The sequence below is a fragment of the Lepidochelys kempii genome, chromosome 7, assembly GCF_965140285.1.
Source record: "Lepidochelys kempii isolate rLepKem1 chromosome 7, rLepKem1.hap1, whole genome shotgun sequence".
Lineage (NCBI taxonomy): Eukaryota > Metazoa > Chordata > Testudines > Cheloniidae > Lepidochelys > Lepidochelys kempii.
Genome location: NC_136386.1, coordinates 56,802,527 through 56,828,332, shown reverse-complemented (window position 1 = coordinate 56,828,332; position 25,806 = coordinate 56,802,527). Strand labels below are relative to the sequence as shown.

Here is a 25,806-nt window from a genome sequence, read left to right as displayed (position 1 = left end):
GTGGAGGGGAGGGGTATGGGACAAAGCTCAGTATTGTGTCCAGTTCTGAACACCACATTTCAGGAAAGATGTGGACAAATTGGGTAAAGTCCAGAGAAGAGCAACAAAAATGATGAAAGATCTAGAAAACACGACCTCTGAGGGAAGGTTGAAAAAATTGGGTTTGTTTAGTCTGGAGAAGAGAAGACTGAGGGGAGAAATGATGACAGTTTTCAAGTACATAAAAGGTTGTTACAAGGAGGAGGGTGAGAAATAGTTCTGCTTAACCTCTGAGGACAGGACAAGAAGCAATAAGCTTAAATTGCAGCAAGGGTGGTTTAGGTTGGATATTAGGAAGAACTTCCTGTGAGAGTGGCAAAAAACTGGAATAAATTGCTGAGGAGAATTGTGGAATCTCCATCATTGGGGATTTTTAAGAGCAGGTTGGACAAACACCTGTCAGGGATGGTCTAGATAATACTTAGTCCTGCCATGAGTCCAGGGGACTGGACTAGAAGACTTCTCGAGGTCCCTTCCAGTCCTACCATTCTATAAGTCTATGGAAGGGAGGGCATGGACTAGAACAGGAAATGTGGCCATGGGGTCAGGAAGCAGGAGATCATGGCAGGAGAGTGGAAGGGCCCAGGAGGGAGACACAAAGTGGGTAAATGCAGGAGGCAGAGGTGGACCACTAAGGAGGTGATGGAGCGGACTGAGGGATGTATACAGGGAAATGGAGGACAAGAAAAGGTGCAGCTGCATCAAAACAAAACCCCCCAAAAGTTTAATTTCTTCAAATATCCTAGATATAAGATGGTAAGAGCTTAAAGTTACCCATGCGGCCAAAATCCTCTGTCCACGACCTTCCTTATCCCACCCAGGGGTAACTCCTCCCACACACTTCCTGTGGGCTTACTGAAGTCTGCAGGAATGGTGCCCTGCATTGATGGTCCTTGTCAGATCTGCTGGATCAGGGCTCCCACTCCTGAGTCAAATCTCTCACACTCATTAGATACAGGGAAAATCCCAAACCTGGAGTCCAGGCTGAAAACGGGAGTTTAACAGAGTCCACCAGAAAAACTATTAATTATGTTAGGAAGCCTGGACATGGACAGACAACGGACCTGGCCAATTCCCCATGGCTCTATAATCCTTTATCACTCACTCTCCCCCCACCCAACTGTAAAATGGATTTCAGGAATCCATTCCCAACATATTATAACACCACCACACTGCAAAGCGAACAATATAGACCCAACATACTTCCACTGCAGAACAAAACAAAGGGGCAAACTTCAGGTCAGTCAGTGCCATAAGGAGTGAGGAATGATGACGTGGCTGCAGAGAACTGGCTGGATTCCAGATTTGCTCAGGTCTGGATTCTCTAATATTTGTTTGAATTTATTTTTTGCCAAGAGTGTAGAGTTTGCTGGGCGTTAGCCAGACCCAGCTGAAGCATGCTTCCGACCTCACTTTTTTAGTTTGATTTGTACCTTGTAGCCTGTCAAGTGCTTTGGGACGGTGCCATGAAAAAGTGTGTGTATTATGTCCTGCCTCTTTTGAAAACACCACAACCTAGCTCTTATCTAGTGCTTTTCAGCAGTAGCTCTCAAAGCACTTCCCACAGGAGATCAGCATCATTAACCCAATTTTACAGATGGGGAAACTGAGGCAGGCCAGTGGCCGAGCCCACCGTGAACTTGGTCGCATGGAAGAGGATATGCATCCAGCCCATGTGAAGGCAGTTTTCATAGCACAGACTATTCAGGAAAGAACCGGAGACCAAAATCTGATCTGTTCTAAATCCAAAATAACTCCACTGGGCAGCAGCGGACTGTTTGTAATCAGAGCAAACCAAGGGAACAGTATGTCCAAAACTGTCAAACTTGAAAGCTCCATGATCTACGAAAATGAGGGATTGCATGGATTTGATCCTGCACCATTTTGCCACTGACTTTGGCATGACCAGTCCCCCAAAGCAGCAGCATAAAAGTTAGGCACCGAAATAGAAGTGCCTTGATTTTCAGAGCAGCTGAGAGACCCAGGTGTCCCTTGGACCAGTGGGTGCTCATTCCCTCTGAAAACCAGGCTGCTCTTCTGCAGGTGTCAAATTTCAGGCACTCTAGTTTTAAAGCATTGGCTTGCAGCTTCAGTGAAGGTTTGGCCTGAATCAAGCATTGGGCTCAAAGTTCTTAGTCCTGCTCAGGGTTGTTTGAGGCCTTCCAATCCGGAGTTGTTTTTTTGGTGAATTTCATACTTTTTGACATTTAAAATCTATTCCATTCGTTGCAAAAGGTTCTTGCTAGTAACAGCCTGCTGTAAGTGCAAGCAAAATGGATTGAGCTGGACAACAGCATGAACCTGCTCTCTAGGTATTTTCAACAGAGAGCGAGACAAGACAAGTGGTACTTCAGACAGGCAGTAAGTGCCAGGGCTAAAAATCCAGCCAAAGAACTAAGTGATACAAATGAAGATCCATTTGTGTCACCAGTTCTGAGAATTACGTATCTTTCCGATCTCGCTGCTTTTGGTCCCCGGTAATTACTCTGGCAGACAGGGGAAGCGACAACAAAAATTTAAGCAGCAAAATCAATTTTGAAAGAAAAACAATTATGAGGGTAAAAGCTCTCCAAATATTTAATTTAAAAAAGGGACAAAAGCCCTGGTAATTGCTAGGAAAAGGCTCAGACCCAAACTTGAACTTTAGCTCTTGCAGACATTGCATTACCAGCTCTCAGATGCACAGACCCATGGTACCGAGTACTGTCCTCCAAAACTTCTGTTTAACAACCCATTCTGCAAAGCCGTCATTCACATAAAGCCCAGTGCCCATATGCCTGTAATGCTCTATTTGCCCAAGGCACCTCTGGATCCTTTCCCCAGCCTGGCCAGCCCCATCCGAGCCACTGATCCTGCAGTTACTACTGAAGCCTCTGGGTTGCAATAAATGCCACAGTTCACTGTGTGGTGTTGGCAGGGAAATTTGTCTTGTTTGCAAACTAGGGAGAGGCGCAAAATGAAAACCTACTTTTCTGAAAAAATTCTTTTTTTTTTCATTCCCAAGTGACCAAAATGGACCCTTTTTTTTTTTTTTATTACTTTTATAAATAACCAGTGGACGTTTCTTCAATTTTTTTCCCCTCTCAAAAGCAGCTATGGAGAGTTTTCAAACACTTCCATAACATTTCCAGCATTTTCTATACAAGTTTTGGAAGACTGTTCATGCAAAACGACATGGAGAATTGTGTGTGAAAAACTGTCTTTTTTTAAAAAAAAGAAAGGACATATTTCAACAAAAAGACACCTTTAGTCCAAAAATTTCATCCAACTCCATTGCACACCCATGAGCCCATGCAGCCCCAGTAGGGACAATGCAAACCAGTGCTCTCTGACATACATGGACAGCTTCTTCTCCACAGCTTTAAAGGGGCTAAGGCCTTTAAAGGAGTTGAATCAATAGGGGTCTGAAACAGCAGCAATCAATGCAAGTTCTGAAACTTCACACACAACCAGGAGAGCGAGTTTTCCTTAAATCATCATGTTTTATAAGTCTACAGCACCTCTCATCTTGAAGAGCCTCACAGACAATAGACATAATGCGTCACACCAGTGTATCACATGCCCACAGACAAGCAGGGAGTGGCCAGCACATCAGGGCAAGTCCCTACTCTCATAAGAAATGTTAGGCTGCGCAGAAAGGGACTCCGGAATTCATCCAAGAAGCCTCAAGAAACTTGCCTGATCTACCTGAAGGACAAAGAGCTGAGTCTATCCTTTGGTTTCAGGGAGGGTAGAAATTTCAGTGCCAGACGCTTATCCCGCTCTAATCTCTGAGCAGAGATCTGGCTGGCCAATTAGCCTGAGAGGAAGTGCTAACACCCCAGCGATAAACACTGACTGAACTTCAGCTAGATGGATCATAGCTACAATAGGTGGTTGATAGGGCAGGGGTAAGCAGAAGAGCTGATCTGAGCCCCATGCTCAGATGTGGTCTCCTCGTGGCGGTTTACCATGCTCTGGAAACGGATTTGTGGGCCAGGCTGGTTGATCTGGGCTTTGCACACTGAAGGGGGTCTCCGAATTCTGCAGCCCCTGCTAGCCTTTGGAAACATGAGTGGGTTGAGAGCCTTCGGAAACATGAGTGGGTTGAGAGCCTTCATTTATGGTCAAACAGGTCCCTGCTCTGGGCCCAGTTGTTACATTCCCACGTATGATGCCTGGTGTTGGAATCACTGTGCAGACCTAAGAGTCATACCTTCATAAACCACAAAGAAGCCTTTGCCCAGGATATTGCTACTGCTCCGGAACTCGATCCACAGCCTGCTGTCCATGGAGATAAGAGGCTCGGGGACTTTATCACCACAAAATCTACCTAGAAGGCAGGAAACAGACAATCAAGATCTCTCCACTGTTTGGCGAAAGTGGTTTGTGATCACAACAGTGGTGGACGGGGAGATGTACGAGGCGCCTGCAGTTGAAGAGAGAGTCAATGGTAAAAGTAAACAGAGCCATTTAAAAGGCTTTCCACTCCTACTCCAACTTAGATTTTAAGAAGGGGTCACCTTATTTGTATTCACCCAGGACAGGGTTCAAATATCATCCGGGAACAAAAGCCAGCATGGCTCATTCCCAAATGCTGCCACCATTCGCCTGGCTCTCATTTTACCCACGCAAAGTCTGGGTCATCTTAAAAAAGCATGTAGGTGAACGCAGTGGGGACTTTAGTCTCACTTATTGTGAGAGACAAAGTGCTAGGAGTGACAACCAATACCCAGGAGCCCTGGCACTATACCTTCCATCGTTCTTATTGATTTGTGTGACCAGGAGCCCTAGTCATGTGCTGGAACGCATTGGACTAAGCACTTCACAGACACAGACTAAAGATGGCCCTTGTTAGCGTTAACTGTATGACAACTGCGCTGAACCCAGGACAAGGAGCCATGGTGCTAAGCGCTATTCCTGCACATGGCAAGGAGCAGTCCTGTCCCCAGGTGCTTCAGTCTCAATAGACCAGACAGACAAAGGTTGGGAGAACAGTGGGTTAATACAGATGGGAGTGCGATATAGAGAGCTCCCGGACAGCTTGGAAAATCTCAGCATCACTGGCCCAAAAGGAAAGACAGATCCATTCCTCCTGTGGATGTAGCATGAGGGAAAACCTCTCCATCATGCCAGCCCTGGTGATCACTTCCACCCCTTGCACGTGACACAGAATCATCTTAGTTGAGCATCTCTTCCTACTCAACCCTCCATAGTCCTACAGCACTTGGTTACACTAAGTGCCTTTCCCCAGCACAAGCACTTTCACTGGATGCTTCACACAACTTGATTCTCACTGGTAAATGTCAGGATTACAACAGGCAAGGTGGCATTCCTGAACTGTACCAGCGCAAACTGCAATCCAGCAGAGCAATCAGATTAATAATGATAATTCCTAATTAATGTTTCAGCCAGAAGGCTCCTCAAAGCATGGTACAAACAATAAATAAGTGTTGGGAGTAACTAACGCAATATGGATCTTTTCTTTGCTAGATACCAGCGACGCTATCTGCTGTATGCAATAGGGTTGGGGTTTGTTCCTCATTTAAAGGAGTAACTAAATTCCATCTTATCCAGTTGAATCTGCAGGGGGAATTTGGCAGAGGCTGAATGTAATTACCTAAGTTGGAATTCAGCTAGCACATCAGGTTTACATTCCTGGTCTCACAAGAAAGAAAAAAAAAAAAAGGTACATCCAGGGGATATGTAATAACCTCCGATGACTGAGAGATTGGTTTTGTACCTCATTGGAAAGTCAGCATCTTAGTACCAACCAACAGGCTGCATGATTGGCTCTCTATCTATTCAGGCCATGTCAAGACTAGGGAAAAAGGTGCACGTTTTAACATGAATTAGCTCATGCATGTTAACCAACACGCCTTAAAATCCTAGTGTAGGGAAGGCAGTTGTAGTTTTAACATGTTAGCTCATTGATGTTAACACTAGGCTGCCCTGGGGTTTAAAGGTGTGTTACAAACCTAGTGAAGGCAAGAGCTGGGGTGGAAGAACATCTGCTGAACCACAACTCCGTCTTTTCCTTGTGCATCTCCCATCCAAATGCTAACTCAGACCCGACTCTGCTTAACTAATTAAATCTGACAAAAATCACCCTCCAAAAGGTGCACAGCTGCAAGCACAAGGCTAGTCCACATGGGTCAGGAGTCACTGCGGTATGACAAAGATGGGGACACAGCTTGCTGAAGTTTCCGAAGGTATGGGAAGGAGATGCTGCTAACAGTGTTGAGGTTGCAAAGTTATTTAGTTCTAGGGTCACTGAGCAACTGCCTCTTGGATTTAGAATTGGAGTTCAACAAGGATGTCAAGGAGAGGAAATGCAGATGAGGAAGCCAGAATAAGTGAGCTCCGTGGAGTACGATAAAGGGCCCATTCATAAAAAGTTATGCACCATTTAAGGCTGGATTTTCACACACTTCCCTGGGAAAATATGCAGTGCACATTTTTTTCCAGGCAAAATACATGCTTTCACAATTCACGCTAATCCTCTTGCCCACCCTGCTGCCAGACCGCCACCAGCCTGCCTCTTCCTAACTAATTTCATGGCCCCGGCCCCTCCCAGGGGCCATGGCAGCTCACACAAGCCACTTGTTCTGAATGGAACAGTTTGCAAATCCCACTGTATTAAGGAGATTTTTTTGAAGTGCTTCAAATATTTGGCAGAAAAACTGAAGTGACGTAAAGCAAGGCTGCTGGAAGAACGATTCCTGAGGCGTGTGCTCACCCACAGCAAATAGTGACCACGGCACACAGACACTGACACTACGAACCCCACACCTCTGCTCCTCGAGACAGCCCCAAAGAAACTGTAGGGAGACCACAGCCTCGCTCCCTCCACCAGTGCCAGGTATCCACGCTACAGCAGAGGACTCTCCTACCTATACAGCCTTTACCAAAGCAGTCCCATGGCCCAGTCCTGCTCTGCCCAGGTGCAGTGCCATGGGTATACATGATTAGCAGGCAGGAAACATATGGGAACCCAACTCAGCGTTGACGACGCATGGTCAGATGCCACGCTACTGCTGCCTAGGAGCAGGAGGGAGGTGCCTTTCATACCTATGGAGGGTTATGAACCTGTCTCTGCAGATACACCCGCCATCTTCCCTCTTTTAACCTCGTGCTAACTTGAGTGGAAGGAAGGCAGCGAGGCTATGCCCAATGGCTGTCCTTGCGTAGCCTCACTTGCACACCCTACTACACAACCTTGCTCTCTGCAGGCACAAGCCTTCATACTTTTCCCTGCTCACTCAAAGTACCTTGCCAACATGAAGCCTCACAACCCAGTATACTAAGCACTGAGTCTGGAAATGTCAAGGAGGCCTAATGTCAGTAGGAGTTCACTGAAAGCACCAGCCTAGCAGCCCGATTCCTCATTGGGTCGGGCAGTGCCATGCTGTTAACCTCAGTGATGCATCACGGGCTTACAGCTGCAAAGAGTGTGGCATTAATTGTCTCTCCTTGTGTGCTACAGTGGGGATCTGCACCATTTGATGGATGGGAACGCTGAGGATAAGAAACTTGTCCAAGATGACAGCGAGTTAGTGGCAGAGCTCTGAATAGAGCCCCGGAGTCCTGACTCCCTGCTGGGAGCAGCAGACAGCGCTTTCTCCTCTAAAACACCCAAAGGCTCTTCCAGACACCTGTGCTCCCTCAAGAGGGACTTGAGGGCCTGGCAAAGGCTGCAGGAAATAAATGAACCACCGGGAACTTGAGACACCAGCGTTTTCTCACAGTGACTCAGCCGTACACGCAGCACACTATCACATCAGCGCTAATTCATACTGTGCCAGAGGGAACCTGGAGACGATTACACGGGATCTGCCAGGGATGTGTACAAGCAGACCCAGCAAAGAGTCCTTCCGACCCATGACACACACCAATCCAAAAGCAGATAATGTTCTCTCAGGTTCCAGCTTTGTTGCCGAAGCAATGGTTGCCAGGATCTGGGTTCACCACGCTAACCCCCCTGCTAGGTCCAGTCTTGCTGTGTGACCCATGTTTAACTGGTTTCCAAAAGGAGCCATGAGTTTATGTGAGACACCTTAAAGGGGCCTGATTGTCAGAAGGTGGGTGACTCAATGCTTGCTGAAAATCAGGTCCACCCTTAACTGTCCCTCATTGAGCACTCAATAACTAAGACTCTCCAAATCACTAGTCAACCTTGGAAACATGAAGCTAGAAGGCCTGTGGGGTGGGGTGGGAACATGGTTACAACACAGTTCAGTCCTATCTGTGCTGCAAGACTGATCTGTGCTTTAAATGCATCATTAGGGTTCACAAGCCACGAGTGTCATGCTGACCAGAGGTACTATAGCTGCCTGGTTTTTCCCTCTCAAGGCCTTTGGGATATTTCCCTCAACAGCTTCACACTTGTCCTGGTTGCCTTCTCCTCCCACTCTGAGAGAACGCCTACTTGGTGCTGAAGTCCACTTTTCAATCACTTAATTGGTTTCTAAGTATTATGGGACTGGGATGCATTCTAAAATCATGCCCCATGAGGTAGCAGGTTCAAATCCAACCTAGGCTTTTAGCAACCAAAAGTTGCTACCACTTGATGGCTGTTGAGTGGCTTGTATGAGATGACTTGGGTGTGCCCAGGCCTAGTTCCATGTGATAACAGCCAGTACTCTGACGTCACCACCAAGGACCAAATGGATCATAAAGGCTGAACTAGGGCTGAGCCACATTGGCAGGACAGTGTGGGGGACTCTTTGCCAGCCCCGTTTCTCTCTCTCCCCCCAAAAATATTCATACCCCTTCCCCACCCCCAGCGGATTTTCCTGAGGGCAAGGAAAATGGAGACAAGTCACTGCTCCAGATTCAGCTTGTCTAACAGGCAGCTGAATGCGAACGGGGTTACTCTCATGAGAGGCTGCGGACCAGGATAGGGGATATCAAAGAAAGTTAAAAGCTGAGGTGAGTGAGTTCTGGGGACAGTACCCAATCAGAACACGAGAATTTGCATACCAAGAAAACCATGTCATCCATATTCTATCCCTGCACTGTGATAGGCTAAGGGCTATTAGCACAGTAGCCCGGTGAGTGCATACCTGTATTCTCATTAGTAACTGTAGTGTTATGGGTCTGTATCTGTACAGCTTCCCTAGGCCAGCGGGCTCAGAAGCCCATCTCAGTAGAATATAATTAAACATATTTTAAGGGAATGTGATCTATTTGTGAGTGCAGGGGACTGGGATTCAGGAGACCTGGCTTCTATTCCCAGCTCTGCCCACTGACTAACTGTGGAACCTTGGGCAAATCACTTCCCCATCTCTACCTCAGCTCTCCAGCTGCACAATGAAGGACTATCACTTCCCTACCTCACAAGGCAGCTGGGAGGCTGAACAGCTCCAGGCCTTCAAAAGGGTTTAGGTGCCTAACCACCACTGATTTCAATGGGAGTTAGGCTCCTAAAGACCTTTAAGGATCCAGCCTTAATTACTGTCTACTGAGCACTTTGGGATCCTTGGAAGAAAGGCATTAGCGCCAGGCACCTTTGCTCCCAGCAGCTGCAAGTGACCATTTGCATACTTTCCACACTGTCTCTCTTTTAAAAAATGAAATAGCCACTCACCTAACAAGGGAGCCTTCCTCCAGTAGCCATCACGCACCTCCACATAATCATACCAGCACAGGCGACTTTTAAACAAGTCCATCGATGTGAAATTTAAAATGATCTGTGAACAGATGATGCATGGTTATCTTTGCCCAAGGAGCTATTTCACACTACAGATTAGATTCCATTGGTGCCGTTATTCTGCATATGAGCTTTAGATACAACAGGATGGACCAACTTTATTTTTTTGTAGCATCTTTCATTAAAAAAACCAAACTTTTACCTGATGGGTTGTTCGGAGCTAGAGTGTACAGGACAGCAGCCAGCACAACTAACTGGGGGAATTATGGAAAAGATTATGCAAATTGACTGCACAGGGAATAAAGAAAATGGTTACTATTACGTAAATTAGGACCAATTTAGGTTTTGTAGCCAAACAAAAAACGGGACCATAGGTTCACCTAATATGAATAAGGGGGAGAATATAAAATTAACATTTTCTCCAGGAAAAATCTTGATTTTGCTGAAATTTTTCAGTTTTCTGTCAGGAAAATTAAAATTAAATATTTTGTTTTGGGTTGAGTTAACCCAAATCAAAACATTTGGGATTGTCAAACCAATTAAAATGTTTCATTTCCAGCCAATTCAACATTAATCTGAGTCTGCTGTGGTGCATCATGGGAGTTGTAGTTTGGCTGACTCATGCCGCTATCCCTTTTGGGCAGGTCTCTCTGGCCACAATAGACCACAGTCTCCCCTCTAGGTGAGCCACTGTGATGCATCACGGGAGATGTAGTCCAGCCAGGAAGCCCAGCCCATAGGGGAGAACAGAAGCAGGGAGTACCCAAACTACAACGTTCACAAGTTATAAGCAAACAATGGTTAACATCACATAGAGCTGCAACAAAATGTTTCAATTTGATTCAACAAACCAAAAATGAAACCTTTCCATTCAGGAATGTCTCAACATTTTCTTTTTAATTGAAAATGATTCCACTTTTCCATACTGAAATGTTTCAGAGCGTCTCACTCTACCAAAAATTTCAGTATTTCAACTTTTTGTCCAAAATCGGCACAAGAAAAAAGTTGAAATATTGGATTTCCCCATGGAACGGAAATTCTGATTTTTGATCAGCTCTGAAAATAAGATTGTTTTCATTTGAACATATATGTTCTTGAGTGCTTTACAAGGCATGAATTAAGCTTCCCACAACAGTGGTGTCTGGTAGGTAAGTATTATCCATTTTATTGAGGGGAAACTAAGTCATGTATGCTGCAGCTACACACAAAACAAAAACAATGAGGAGTCCTTGTGGCACCTTAGAGACTAGCAAGTTTATCTGGGCATAAGCTTTCGCAGACTATAACCCACTTCATCAGATGATGGAGTGAAAAAAAGTGGGCCGGTATAAATATACAGCACATGAAAAGATGGGAGTTTCCTTACCAAGTGGGGGGTCAGTGCTAACGAAGCTAATTAGGGTGGATGTGGCCCATTCCCAACAGTTGACAAGAAAGGGTGAATATCAACAGAGGGAAAATTACTTTTTGTAGTGCTAACGAGGCCAATTCAATCATGGTGGATGTGGCCCATTCCCAACAGTTGACAAGAAAACAAAAATATTTTCCAGCAATGGTGCAGTTCACTTCATCGTCCAAACTAAGGGCCATGCAAAAGAGAAACACCTGGCAAAAGTGATGGAAGGTAACAAAAACTTTTTTTAAAAAACTCTCGGCTCAGTTACGCCAGTGCAATCATGCTGACTCAGTGGGGCTGGCTCTGATTTAAGAGCATAATTTGTCCCATGATTTTTATCATGACAGTGTCCCTTTAAAGTATTCAGCCATAAGGCCACTAGCTGAGGGAGCATGAATTTTAGAGCTAGAGGGCTTATTTCTGAAAAGGGACCCTCCCATTTGCATCTGAGAGTTCCACCAAACCCAATGGATCTATTCAGGGTAGTAAGTGTTTGCAAGATTTGGCCCAGAGATTTATTTACATCTAATATCTCCCAAAAGAATAAGGCCATGCTACAAACAGGTTTCTATTATATATTCTGACCCAATAAACTAGATTATTAAACTGGAAAGATTTTTTAAAATGCTATTTACTTTTCATTATTTATCCTTTATCACTTTCTGCGGTTCTCTGAACTGGGACAATGAAAACAGACTAGTCAGTTTCAGTTCAGTTTACAGACAGCATCTGGGGCTCACACGCTAACTCAACGTGGCAATGTCTTGGCTGCAAACACCACAGGGGAAGGTCTATTTTATTTATTTTAAAATGCTGGATTATTTTTTCCTTTAAATGGCACTAAGATTTTGTAAACATTTGTTTTTCATAGAACTTAAATTTTGGGTCACATCTGACTTAACCCTCATAACTGAGGCAGAGAGACACATAAAGAGCGTATAGCAGTTTGAATCATTTTAAAACCATCAAATAATATTATTTAAGAGCCTGCACTGTTCTTGGAAATTTTTCTAATATCAGAAGGTTTCTGACTGGGCCTGATCTTGCCAGGACTCTCACATCTCAGGACTAGACCCAGAGGCAATGGAACCCAGTGATGCCAGATCTCAGGCTCAGATCCCTCAAAGGTAGTAAGGCAGCTCACTCTGGGAGTTAGGCACCTAAATCCATGTGAGGGTCTGGGCCTCAGGCCTTGAATAAGGTAGCTCAGCAGAAAGTTGGGGATTGGTCCTGCTTTCAGCAGGGGGTTGGACTAGATGACCTCCTGAGGTCCCTTCCAACCCTGATATTGTATGATTCTATGAAAGGCAGCTGTACACAAATGTTGGCTGAAGTGGGATCTATGGTTTCTTTCTGCACTATGATCTATGGTTTTTAGGGTGCATCTGAAATGCTTCTCTGCAGAGTTTACTGATCAGCTGCCATGCAGAGGAGCTTCCGTGCTTCCACACTTGTTGCAGCCTGACATGATGCAAAGGGGTTGAGTGCAGTGGTGTTAATAGATTAAGGAAAGATTTCATTTCCACTGGAAGATCAATAAAAACAAAGGAAACTGAAAAGCAAATGGAGGAAGCAACTGATTGAGGCTCAGCAGGTCTTGCAATCTGAAGACATCTGAAGATGGGTGGGCGGCATTCCAGCTGACAGCAGCATTTCCCTGTGCAGGTGATGTCTTGGATTCTCATTTCCCCTTCAGGAACCAATTGCTTACAACTTTATGGAATTAGTCAGAGTGGTAGGAAGGAAGCTTTGAGAGGTGTGCATCTGAGCTCTCAGTGCAGCCAGAGCTAGCAGGCTGTTGGATGGCTAGCAGGCAAGTAAGGACCACCAGGGAAGGCCAGCAGGCACCTAGGAGAGACACTGTACCCTGGATTCTGGCTTTCCACACACATTTAGTATTAGTCCTACTTCTCCCCCACCCCAAGTGGAAGGACCCATTATTATGCTGCACTGATGATTTCTCAAAGCTGCATAGGTCCCCTATAGTTCTAGGGACAAAAGCCATTACCCAGCAAATTCCCCAAACAGCAAAAGGTTGAAAATGCTGGTTTAGAAACCTCACTGATCCCTAAAAACAGATCTGGGGGATTTTCAACACAGCAGACACATTAGAGAAGGAAATGACTTCTTAGGTCACTTAGTGAAGTCCATTCCCCCAGGGACCAATGCAAGGTTGTTCCCCACATTGCCTAGGCTTTGTCCAGACTGTAGCATTAAATGAGTTCCTGTAAGTGATGGGGCTTTCACCACCCCCACTAGGTGAGTGTCCAACAGCTTACTAAACCTCGCTGCCAGGAAGTTTCTCCAAATACTCAGGCCCTGTCTACACTAGCACTTACGTCGGCAAAACTTTTGTCGCTCATGGCCGTGGGGAGAGGGGGGGGAACCTTGAGCGACATGTTTTGCCGGCACACATGATGGTGTGCATCGTGCTATGTTGGCGGGAGTTGCTCTCCCACTGACAGAGTTACTGCTGCTTGTTGAGCTAGTTTTATTATGTCAACGGGAGAGCTCTCTGCCATTGGCATGACGTGGCTACAGCTGTGCCGCTGCAAGCGTGTAACTGTTGATATGGCTCTCTTTCACTTTTCCCCTTCCTGGTAGCAGTAATTATATCCCGTGGGTCATCTTTAATAAACCCTCTCCATCCTTAGTGTAAACCTTATCTATAATTACAGCGGGCTATCATGTTTCCCCGTAGCCATCACATACCTGGGTTTAGCTCTTATTTTCCCTTCTTAAAACAACACTTCCTTTTGCTGCTTTTCTCAACTCCATCCAATTGGCAAATGCCTTCCTGGCCAGAACTGTGGGCAATACCACTGCTACACTCGCACCAGAGTTGGATAGAGAAGGATTGTCCCCTCCTGCTCTGAATGTGTCGCCCATTTTAACAGTTTGCTGGCAGCAGCTCAGAGTTATTCCCTGACTCGGCCCTTTGAGTCCCCCAAAGGCTCTGCACTGAATTCTGCTTTCTTGGGAGAGTAGCTAAAGAGCCTCTGGAGCTTTCCTTGACAGCTGCTCAACTGGGCAGAGCACTGAACACCTTTCCGTGTACGCGCAGTTCCTGTATGTGCATCAGTGGAGATGAGTGAAGGGGGACAAACTTTCCATGAGATCAAAGAGGCTGGAAAAAACCCCACAGAGATTGCCCACCATCTCCTCATACTAGAATGATAGTGGAAGGGAGCACAGCACAACCCACGTTATCCAAATGCTCCCCAGAATCTATGGGGGGGGGCACAGATATGCAGCAAATAGCACCGGTCCCCATATGCAAGGCTCTATTCTGAAAGGGTAGAAGATCAGTGCAGAATATTGTATGTAGAGACCTGAACTCCCACAGCAATACCTATCCATGGAAGCTGGTACTCCGTGATCATTGGCTCCACTTACCTGTGCAAGACTCCACCAGATGAGCCTCTGCTTAGATTGGGTGCACAGCCTCTGCATTCAGAATGAAAACAGGTGTGGCTGAGGGCATCCCAGCAAGTTGCAAATGCAACCATCAGGCAAAACCACATGCCTGTAAACTGCAGATACAATTTGCAGTCTAACCTACCTTCTCCCCAGGAGTCACAGATATTCTCCACACGCAATGGGAATAGGAAGGATAGCCATTTGGAAAACCAGGAGCAGAGAAATTCCCCGTTGTGTCCTGCAAGGTCTCCCCACAAGCTATGTAATTGAAAGACAGCAGCAAAGAGTTACTATCTGAAAGAAGCTGGTCAGAGTTTATCAAGCTGTTTTTGATCTTCTGTTGTGGGTACTGGTAGCGAGCTAGACAGCCTTGCACCTCTAGATCACTGACTCAACTCCAACTTCATTCGGTAGTGATCAGTGGTCATTCCCATCTCTGTCTGTCTGGTGGCCTCGGTGAAGTTCATCAGCATCCATGGGATAAGAAAGATTTATCCAGCTGGGGATGCTGAGAAAATAGATCATTACAAAGGGTAACCTCTCCCCTCCCTCTGTGCCACGCACTTTTTAAAATATATTTTTTAATTATCTGAATTGCGGCAGATCTTTTCTTTCCTCTCTGCCAAATGCAAAATTATTAAACCCAAAGCCTGCCACTAGAAAAGCTATTTTCCCTTCATTACAATCTGCTCAATAAAGTTCTCCTTAGTTACCATTGTTAATACTCTTTTTTGGGTTAAAACACTATGACAAAAGCTAGCTGAGCCCCAAAGCACCCTCAGTTCACGGAGTCAACTCTGCATTGTAGCAAGACGCGGCATAAGATTTTAATGTCGAAGCTTTGTCCCGCTCTCCACCACGCGCTGTTTGTTGCCTGTTGCAGCAGGGGAGACTTAGATCTCAAAGTTTTTAAACGCCATTCTTTAGGCAACAGGCTTCCAACCTCTGTGAAATCAGCTACAACTGTAGTTCCTGTTCACTGAGCCAGGAAGGAAGGGCTGGAATGTAGAATGACATATACACGTGCATAGCAGATGACGACTGACTGGGGCAGGAGACCCCACATTTCAAAGCGTCTATTTCACCCGCAGGGTTCAAAAGCTGCATGTGAATACACACAACGTGGAGCAGATATCAGACTGCTGCTCGACTGCTCTGCATTTCATAAACCTTGTGCCCACTCCCGTTCTAAAGTAGGGTCTGACCCTTGCTTGGTTTCCCCAGCAACTGTGAGGCAGCCCCCAAGAATCCTTCATTAAGCAGGAGCGCTTTGAAAGATTTGACAAGATGGAACATCTGCCTCCATTTCTCATGCAAATGCAATGAACGCTACTCGGCCTGGCACCCCTGACACTGCTTGACGCGGCGGGTTGCTCACTAATTTTTCAGCCTTGATCACAATTAGAGGGGTGGGTTGGAACCTGGAGGTGAAGAGAGACCGGCCCCATTCAGGACACTTAATATATGAAAAAATGTCATCACCCAGGCCAGAAATCCTAATTACCCTACAGTACTTTGACCCACAACTTAATAGGCCAAACAGGAAAGATGACCTGCAGGCAGCAGCTGTGGGGCTTGGATGTACAAATGTCTTTGTCCTACTGAATGGCTCATAAGGAAGTTTAAAGGTGAAGACACCAGGATGGAAAAGTCACAGATTCCAAGTAGAGACACAAGGTGAGCGAGGTCATCTCTTTTATTAGACCTGCTTCTTTTGGTGAAAGAGACAAGCTTAAAGACGAGAGAAGCTGGTCTAATAAAAGATATGACCTCACTCACCTTGTCTCTCTAATATCCTGGGACTGACATGGTTACAAGACCGCAAACAATGCAGGTAGTAAGTTTGTACATGCTAGATGCAGGGGCCTCAGAAGTGAAGCCAAACTCCTTGTAAAACTACTCGAGAGCAGCATGCAGCTTTTGAACCCTGCGGGTGAAACAGGCGCTTTGAAATGTGGGGTGTCATGCCCCAGTCAGTCATCAGATAAGGGGGAAAGGCATGCCCCTCCTAGGGAAGTATTAGAAAACAGCAAATCAGATTCTAAAACTTCCGGCCTGCTCTCCATTCCTAACAGAAATAGCTATCAGCCCTGAGAAAACACGAGCTCTGATGAAACCACCAAGGGCCATCACACCGCCCTTTTTAGCTTCCAAGTGCTCTACAATGGAAATCAACTTCTCCGCCCAGGCCCCACCAGTGTTTCTGGCAAGTATCATCACTCCATTCCACAGATGGGAGGAACAAGGTACCCAGAGAAAGTGAAAGCCCCTGGGCCACAGAAAGAGCTAATCTCCCAGCTGAGATTACAGCTCCTGAGGGCTGATTCACAGAACTGTGTCTGCACTGCTAGTCCACACGCCCGCAAATGCTGCATGCCTGAAAGGTCTGCCAGCTCCTGGGGCCAGACGTGGACGTGCTCACCGGACTGGATTTAAAAAAATTCACATGGGGGGGAAGGTGCTGGTCTCCTAGTGCCAGAGCCTGAAGGCTTTCACTTGTGGAGCAGAGGGAACGACCAACCCTCATTCTCCACACATCTGAGCTTTCCTGGCAGTACCTTCTCTTGGGGCTGTAAAGTCTCCATGGCCTACGCCATTCCCGGTCACATCACGCAAAAAAAAAAAAAAAGCCAGTGATGAGGGTGATCTGCGAGGCGGATGCTTCAAGGAGACTGACTGAAACCTGCTATTTTTTGTTACCAGAACAGCAAGTCACTCTGGAGCCAGTCACCTTGAATCATCATTGATCGCTGGAAGGTTGGCTCGAGGAATATCTGACCGTTTGGGGGCATGTCCCAGGTTATCGGGCCTACCCACTATGTGGCTAACAAATCGACACAGCTTTTCTGAGTGGGGGGGAAAAAAGAACAACCGCTCAAACACAAGTTGCCTCCGGTGGAGAGATCATTACAGGGCACACATATCATATTGCCCTAATTACACGGGATAAAGAGGATGATTGCTTTCAGCTAAACCGCAGTGCAGGTTGCAGGGGAATTAGTTTTGAGCTCGCTAAGTGCAATTACACAGTAATCTGCAGGATCATGTAATTACCGTGCAGATACTGGGTACTTACCAGAGAACAATAAAGGAGAGTTGGGAGTTACTTCCTAAAAGGTAAACATTCCCAGAAACACTATTTGCTTATTAGTCACGAAAGGGGATGCGATGGTGGGGGAGGGGTATGTTGAATTTACTTTCCCTTTACAAGTGACCAGCAAATGCTCAAAATAGGAGTGAACATAGTGCAGAGGTGGTAGTTCAATATCCCAGCAGCAAGAGCCCAATAAGGGATTTTAGCATGGCAGGGCAACAAGGTAGGCAAGTTTGACATTTTTCCCTTTTATCCCCTGCGATGTGGAGTATGCAGCATGTTACCCAGCAGGGACGGTGCCCATGGAATAGTTCTACCTCCTCTCAGACTGTGACCCCGGAAGACTCAAGAATTGCCCCCTCCCTTCTAAACCACCACCATGGCTACTTCCGACAGGAAAAGCGGCTGCCCCCTTAGCAGTGGGAATTTGGAAAGTGCCGTGGGGTGGGGGTGAAAAGACCATGCTTTTAAACAGACTGGGCTTTCTCTCCCACTCACTTAGATGCCAAGAACGAGGAGTAAGAGCTCCCCTTCCCCTCACCAGATTAGCAGACTAGGACAGCCTGGCCCGAAGGAAACAAGCCGTGGAAGTTTGGACCCTACCTGGATAATAGACTCTGAACAGGATGTAGCAATGCACTTTCTCTACTGAAAAATGGTTGGGGAGGACAGCTTGACTTTAGCTTCCTTTTCAGCAAAGCATGCTGGGAAGGGAAGGAGTCTAGGGACCTATCAAATGGAGGCACTACCACCTCCCAGTCACTGCAGGGGAAGAGAGTAAAGAGTTCTAAGCCTTAAAAAAAATCCGGACTACTGACAAAGTACTAATAAATGTTCAGTTCCCCCAGCTTGAAGCACTTGGATGGTCCATTTTCTCAGAGCTCTTTCCTCAAAGGGATCGTTAACATACTATTGAACTCCGGAGCCTTCCAGATAAAGCATGTGTATGGAACAGAGCTGGAGCCATCTGCACTGACCATATTTACCTGGGCACTTGTACAACTTCCTCGCCTGAGCAATGTCCCCCTGACTCAGCCGAATGCGCTGACCAATAGTTGGCCGAACCCCATTGTCATCTCGACGGGGAAGGATGGTGTCCAGGAAGACCCCTCTGGAGAGAGAGAGAGAGAGACAGACAGCAGTGAAGATGGCATGATGTACTGAGGGCAATCATGGTTCAGTATGAGAATCCCATGACCACATACTCTGTGCTAGCGGGAAGGGGGAACAGAATCTGACTGGACAACGTATTTTATGAGAAATTTCTGCTTTGACATTCATGTTCTCCCAACATGATAGCTCTCTGATAGCTTCCAAATGCGCAGGCATCTCTGCCAATTTAGTAAATTCCTCTCTGGGACTAGCAGAGGCTGCGGCTGCTTCTATTTCAGCACAAACACTTTACTTACCATAAATCAGAGAAAGCAATAAAATATCTTTTTACAAGGTTCACATCAACATATGCCCACTGGACCAACAATAGCACAGATTGGACAGCATGGCCATGGGAGCAGCGTGGGGAGTCCGTGCTTGGGATTGTGCTCATAGTGATCATTGCGGACTGAGACTACTATAGACCTGCCATTCTTAGATGTTAAAACCAAGAGGCTCCTCTGCTCGTGTCTAACTCATCCCCACTCTTGGTCCCTTTGAGCTGGCCAAGCCTCCGAGCCAATGACACTCTTTGTATCTTTTTCCCATTCTCTTCTTTGTGCTTGCTTCTATGTTGTCGTTTATTCTCAGCATCCCTTCCCCATGTCTGAGACCTTGATTCAACACAGGATTTAAGCACATGCTTCGCTTCCAGCACGCAAGCAGCTCCACTGAAATCAACGTACTTATGGTGCAAAGGTTTTTAATGCAAAAGCTACTTCAATGTAACATTACAGGGAGGCAGTGGAGCCTAGTAGATAGAGCACTGGACGGGGCTTAAGAAGATCTGGATTCTATTCCCAGCTCAGCCCCCGGCCTGCTGGGTGACCTTGGGCAAGTCACTTCACTGCCCAGTACCTCACTTTCCTCATCTGCAAAAGGAGGATAATGATACTGAACTCCTTTGTAAAGTGCTTTGAGATCTCTGGATGAAAAGTCCTATGAAAGAGGTAAAATGTGGGGAGAAAGTCAGAAAATGGAAGTTTAGGGTCTTAAAACTAAGTTAACTCAGCCGTACTACCCATCACTCCAAAATACATTCTGAGTCTCATAGTGCAGATTGAAGTGACATGTTTGAACAGAGATTGTCAGTTCCTGGGATATGGCTTGTCTTCACAGTCCTGAGGAGAACCCGAGGAAAGGCAGGGCTAAGAGCAATAAGATTATTGCAATCCAGGTAGGCCCAGGTCCAACAAAGTGTTAAGGTAGGTGTTTAACTTCAAGCATATGAGTCATGCCACTGATGTCAATGGGACTATGCATGGGTGTAATTACTTTGTTGGCTGGGAATGTTGGAGAGTGTGGAGGTTTTCTTTGTTTTAATTTGAATAAAGACAGGCAGAGTAGTAGTGATTAAAGTCGGTCAAAAATTCCTTCCATGTTTTTTCAACAGAAAACATCTTTCGATGAAACAAGTTTTTGTGAACAATCTTGTGTGTGAATGTTGAGGTTTTTGCGGAAAAAAACAATTTTCATATTTAAAAAATAAATTGCCAAAACAGGCGAATTCAGTGATGTTTCTAAGCAAAGGGTGCCACTGTCTATCATGACACATTTGTCCGTTGCTAACTTTGACCAACTTTAACGCTTCAGGCTGAAATTTTCCTTGCCCGGTGTCTGCTCTGGGCTGAATTTGGATAAGAAGCTTGAGCAGAAACAGTTCCTCCATTTCTAGGAATAAGGTTACTGGAAAAACAGGTAGTTTTGCCAATAGTAAAAACTTTTTTGACCACCTCAGGGGTTTGTAGAATAATCTGATATTTGGCAAGAGGGTATTTCTGGGGTCAGAGAAATGCCTTTTTCTGTCTCGATGGTCAAATCTGGAAGGATTTTAAAGTTATAAGTGAAATTGTCCTATGCACATGCTCAGTAGGAGTCATTATATGCTTGCTCTTAATTGTTTGAAATGCCCATGCAAATCCACCTGCAATGCCCATGCTCCCAGGTCTCTCCAACATCATACACACAGAAGCATCAACCAAGTCACTGGCAGAATGGAACCATCTCCTTCCAGGGTCATTGTCCACCATCAAAACAACCTTTGGCCTAGAGGAAGGTGCACTGGGCTGGGATCCAAAAGACCATACCTTCTAGTCCTGTTTTTTCCTCCAACTTAATTCTGTGCCCTTCACAACCCTTACTGAGCAAGGTCCTACTTTAGGAGTTAATCTAGTATAGATTTCGCCACTTTACAAATGAGGATGTATGACATCGCTTCTGGCAGAGCTCAGAGTAGATCCCAGAGGTTTCATATCACAGACCCAAGTCTCATCGACTTAGCCACACTGACTTTCAGAATGAACATGCTACATCTATGTGCTTGGCTATGGTGTTCAGATGGAACTACCCACCCTCAAAGTGTTCTGGCACACAGATTAATAAGCACTATCTAAATGCAAAGCATAGCAACTCAGGAGTCCTAACTCCCAATCCCCTTCTTGAACCATTAGTCCACACTCCCCTCCCAGAGCTTGGAACTGAACCCAGGAATCCTGATCCTCTCCTTTCCCTCCCCCACATTCACCTGCTGTCTAACAATGTTGTATAACCTGATGGCAAAGAGTGTTGTAACTCTTGACTGGCTAGAGGAAATATCCAATAACCCTCCAATCACTGGCATCCACTGCTGCTATCTGCTAATTAATTACTGCTTTAGTTCAAGTGGTGATACTCTTAGGATTAATGTGAGTATGGTACTTGGCACAATACAGTGCTATATCAACCCTATGAAGTTATTAACTACGCTTAAGAAATGATGAGCATTCACAACCCCAGCTGAGGTCAGTGGAGCTGTGAGTTTTCAGGACCTCTGGGAAAGTCAGTTCTTTGATATCAAACTGGGCACCCAGAATTATTAGACAATCCTGCAAATTGTGGCCTAAATCTGCATCTGATTTCCCAGGTGTAAAATGGAGACAATACATCCCTACCTCCAGGGTCAAGTCCAAAAGGATATGCAGAACTTTATGTTCAGGACAGGGTGTGAATGGCGCACACAAAATAACACAAGAAGCCACACACTGAAAAAAGAAAACAAATATTGAACAGCTGGGCACTTCCCCACCTGTGTACTGATTGGGGTGGGAGTCTCAGGGAAAAAATAGTCCGAGAACGTAATTAAAGGCTGAACTGTAATGCAAGGGGGCTTAATGAAGGTGGAATGGGAGACCTTAATTCTACTTTTTGACTGTGCAACTTTAATGTTAAGTTTTTGTCTGGAATACAGGAAGATATCTTTGATGACTCACTACTTGTGGGTCTTGGTGGGGGAAGAGGGCATTGCTTTCTAATCCTGTCTTCCTGACTAATTGGCTTAACACATTCCTGTGTGTGCATCAGCCTGCGTACTAGAAAGTACAAGTCTGGAGCCACATTCCGTATCTTGCACGACATTTCCTCATGTGCAATAACCAGCGTCCATTGTTGTAAAATATATTTTGCCCTCATTAGGGGCTCTTATGCCTGCAGTCAAATTCCCATTGCCACTAACGCGAATTCTAACTGGGGAGGGAGATGAGGTTGCTGATCCACAGAGGATCGTGTGCCACTAGCCAGAGGAATTACCCCATTAGCTCAACTGACAGCAGCTCATGACTGTAATGCTGGAATTCTGGGGTTCAATCCCCAGTGACACCCACTACTGGCAGCTGTTACATGGTGACTCAGATCCCTACTGTCTGGCACTGTCTCATGCAGGCCCACTGACAGCAATTCCAGGCGGCAGGGCCAGGGCTGTCCCTAGGGTGGTCCTGGGCCCCAGAGTGGAAATGACAAATCCGTCCCTTCTGGGACCGACCACACTGGCCAATAGTGCTGGCCCACGGGGCCCCCCAAAGCGCAGAACTGGGAGCGGTCACCCCAATTTGCCATACCCTAGGGATGGCTCTGCCCGAGGCTGAACAGTCAATGGGCCTCCTAGAAAGGTCTGCCTAACATTTGGGCAGTGCTGCACCTGTTCTGGCTGGTGCCTAGCGAGCTGACAGCTGTGCTGCTGGGCGCATTCTTCCACATGCCCGCCCAGCTGCCTTTGCCACTGCCAGAATCACCACGCACACACCTAGCAGCCCTGTGGCCTGCCTGGGCGTTTAAAAGGGCCCTGGGCTCCTGGCAGCTGCTACCATGGCAGTGGCCTGGGGCCCTTTTAAATAGCCCAGGCCCCTGGACACTTGCCCCCTTTGCCCCTCCTGTCAGCGGGCCTGGTCCCATGCTTCCTTTCACAGTGGCTCTGACAGAGTGGGATATGCCAGTATCAGACTGTGAACTCCTTTTTGTCCCACAACCTCCATCTTGGATTGTAACCTTACTGTCATAGCGTGACCTCTGTTTGGGGTGAGAACATCCAGTTTGGATTAAGAAAAGGAGTACTAGTGTCACCTTAGAGACTAACCAATTTATTTGAGCATGAGCTTTCGTGAGCTACAGCTCACTTCATCGGATGCATCCGATGAAGTGGGCTGTAGCCCACGAAAGCTTATGCTCAGCTAAATTTGTTAGTCTCTAAGGTGCCACAAGTACTCCAGTTCTTTTAGCTAAATTGGAAATGTAGGCCAAAGATTCTTATATTCACCTCTCTCCAACTAACCATTGAAAGGGGAAAGGAGTTAGCAACTTCCTCTCTCCTTTTATAATTCTACAGTCCATAGTCATAAGTCTGTAGTGCATAGCACAGGGTACTTGATCACGTACAGCAATAATAAAATAATTGAAGTTATTGATTGTATTTACAACTTAACTTCTATCTTAGCAAAGTGATTTGTCTGGGAGTGTTAAGGAAATAAAGCTTAATGCATTGCTGCAATTCAAAAGCACAAGTCTGAAAACCAGGAAGCTCAAAGCTAAGTTCAGAATTATCCTCACACACAACCATGCTGTGTAACACTGAAGTCCCCTGTACAATAAAGGAGTTGGCTGGATTGTGGGAGCTGGCATCACACACTTTTATCTACATACTCATCACAGCATCTGACTCTCAGACACTTAGCTCAATATCTTCTAAAAAATAATTTTCCTCCAGTCTTCCACTTACAGTGGCAGGAGAGGTTTTTGGAACAAGTCCCTTTTCAGACAGAAGAGATTTTGAGTGCATGCGGCCCCTGGAATGTGAATGTCAAGGTTTACGTTACTAATCTAAGTTTCCTTGCTGAGGCAATGGTGTGCCACTGCTTTTGTAGAATCAATGACACTGCTCAGAGCTGTGTGAGCAGGAGAATTATGTCAGGTCACTGCTTGTTTACACACATGTAAATGGCTCTTCTTGGGCAGGGACGCTTGGCACGGTCTTCATTAACTGAGCTGAAAGTTCCCCAGGGATACCCCCCATACCCGCCCTCACTCCACCCAGCTCAGAGCACAAGTAGGTAAGTTTCAGTCATCAGCATCATGAACCTCTCAACAAGTTGTATTTTTTAGCTTGCTAATCATGACAGAAGGATAAGCCAGGATTCCAGCTCCTAAAAATGGTGATGTCTTGTCAGCAGCATCTTTGTTTGTTTGTATTGTCCTGTAACATGGATGGGAATTCTGCAATTGTTTAACTTGCTCCCACAAGCTTCAGCTACATAAGGACCCAAAATGGACTACTCCACCAGTGACAGCCATCCATTCTAGCCTGCACCAGTGGTGAGTTGCAGGTCCTAAAGTCTAGACAAGACCAGTGGGGGCAGAATTGGGTCCAGATATATGGGCCCAATTCCCACCGACACTCACATTTTGACCTTCGCTATCCTTGCAGTGGGAGGAGCAAGCTAAAAGCACTCAGAGTCACTTCAACTGGGGAGGAAGGAGAGAATGCCGACACCGGCCAGGAAGTACCTGGTTTCTCTATAGTATATTTGGAAGTCAGGTCTTACGGGTATTTGTGCAAGGTGGAGGTCAGGGTAGTGGGGAAGAGGACAGGATTTGCCCATGTTTCCACTGAGTCATTTTTATGTTTCTGCTTTATGAAGCTCGCCAGGCAAATTCCTGCAGCTTGATACATCCTTCACCTGAAATCGTTGCATATGCCATACTTATCTGCAATAAACTCACAGCTCTCCTTCTAGCCGCTACACAGCCTGGGTAGCCAAGCGCTATATAAAGTAGTAAAGAGAAATAACCTTGGATTCCGACCTTGAGAAGGTGTTCCGGGCGTAGTGCATGATGCTGTCAAAGTCATAGGTTTCTCCCAGAGAATTCACTTCCCCAGCTTCCATCTTTAAGAAGTTGTACTCCTGACCTGCGACACAAGGCTCCATTAAAAGGAAAAATGTTTCTTGGAAATCTGAAAGCCTTGCTCAAAAGAGCACTCATAAGCCAAGCGATGCAAACAAATAATTTTTGGTTTGGTGGCCAAATCACCAAAATAAAAATTAGAAAATATTTTCATTTTGGGTCAACCCAAAATAAATGTTTCAAATTTTTTGTCTGCAGTGTTGTAGCCATGCTGGTCGCAGGATATTAGGGAGACAAGGTGGATGAAGTAATATATTTTATCGGACCAACTTCTGTTGGTGACAGAGACAAGCTTTTGAATTTACTCAGAAGAAGAGCTCTGGGTAAGCTTGAACGCTCTTCTCTTTCACCGATAGAAGATGGTCCAATAAGAGATTATCTCATCCACCTGCTGTCTCAGATTTTTTGGCAAAACGAAAAAGTTGAAAATAAAATTGGTTTGGGTGGAATAAAACATTTCGTTTTGGGATTTTTTTAAACCTGTTTAAAAATAAAATCAAGAGTAAATTTGAACCAAATTTTGAATAAAAACAAAACATTCTGTTTTGAAAACATCACAAGAAAAACATTGACTTCTTTTTATTTATTTATTTTTTTGCTCAGATAATTTGGCTAATTTGACACAAATTCACAGCATGCTTCAGGTAACCTAAAACTATATAGTTCAGTGAAAAAATGCTTTGTCAGAAAAGTTTCACCCAGCTCTACTCAAAAGGGGTATTTCTGGATGGTCTATGTAAAATGTATTATACCTGCTGAGATGTACAAAGGGCCTAAAATGAAGAACAAGTCTCTGTTGGGCCCAACCCCCTTTCCATATTGGTTTCAAAATACATTTGATCCTATTTCTCCCATATAACTTTA

General features: G+C 45.6%; 1 protein-coding gene across 5 annotated transcripts in view; it reads right to left on the bottom strand.

Moving 5' to 3' along the window:
* Positions 1 to 25,806, bottom strand: part of TLL2 (tolloid like 2) — a 180,354-nt gene that overhangs the window by 31,296 nt on the left and 123,252 nt on the right. For all 5 annotated transcript variants that reach the window (XM_078853778.1, XM_073352984.2, XM_073352982.2 and 2 more), the window contains 5 exons: positions 24,841 to 24,946; positions 18,567 to 18,691; positions 14,629 to 14,744; positions 9,608 to 9,710; positions 4,235 to 4,351 (listed from right to left, as the gene is read on the bottom strand). In XM_078853778.1, coding sequence (XP_078709904.1) covers positions 4,235 to 4,351; positions 9,608 to 9,710; positions 14,629 to 14,744; positions 18,567 to 18,691; positions 24,841 to 24,946 — 567 coding nt within the window. The remainder of the gene's footprint in view (positions 1 to 4,234; positions 4,352 to 9,607; positions 9,711 to 14,628; positions 14,745 to 18,566; positions 18,692 to 24,840; positions 24,947 to 25,806) is intronic.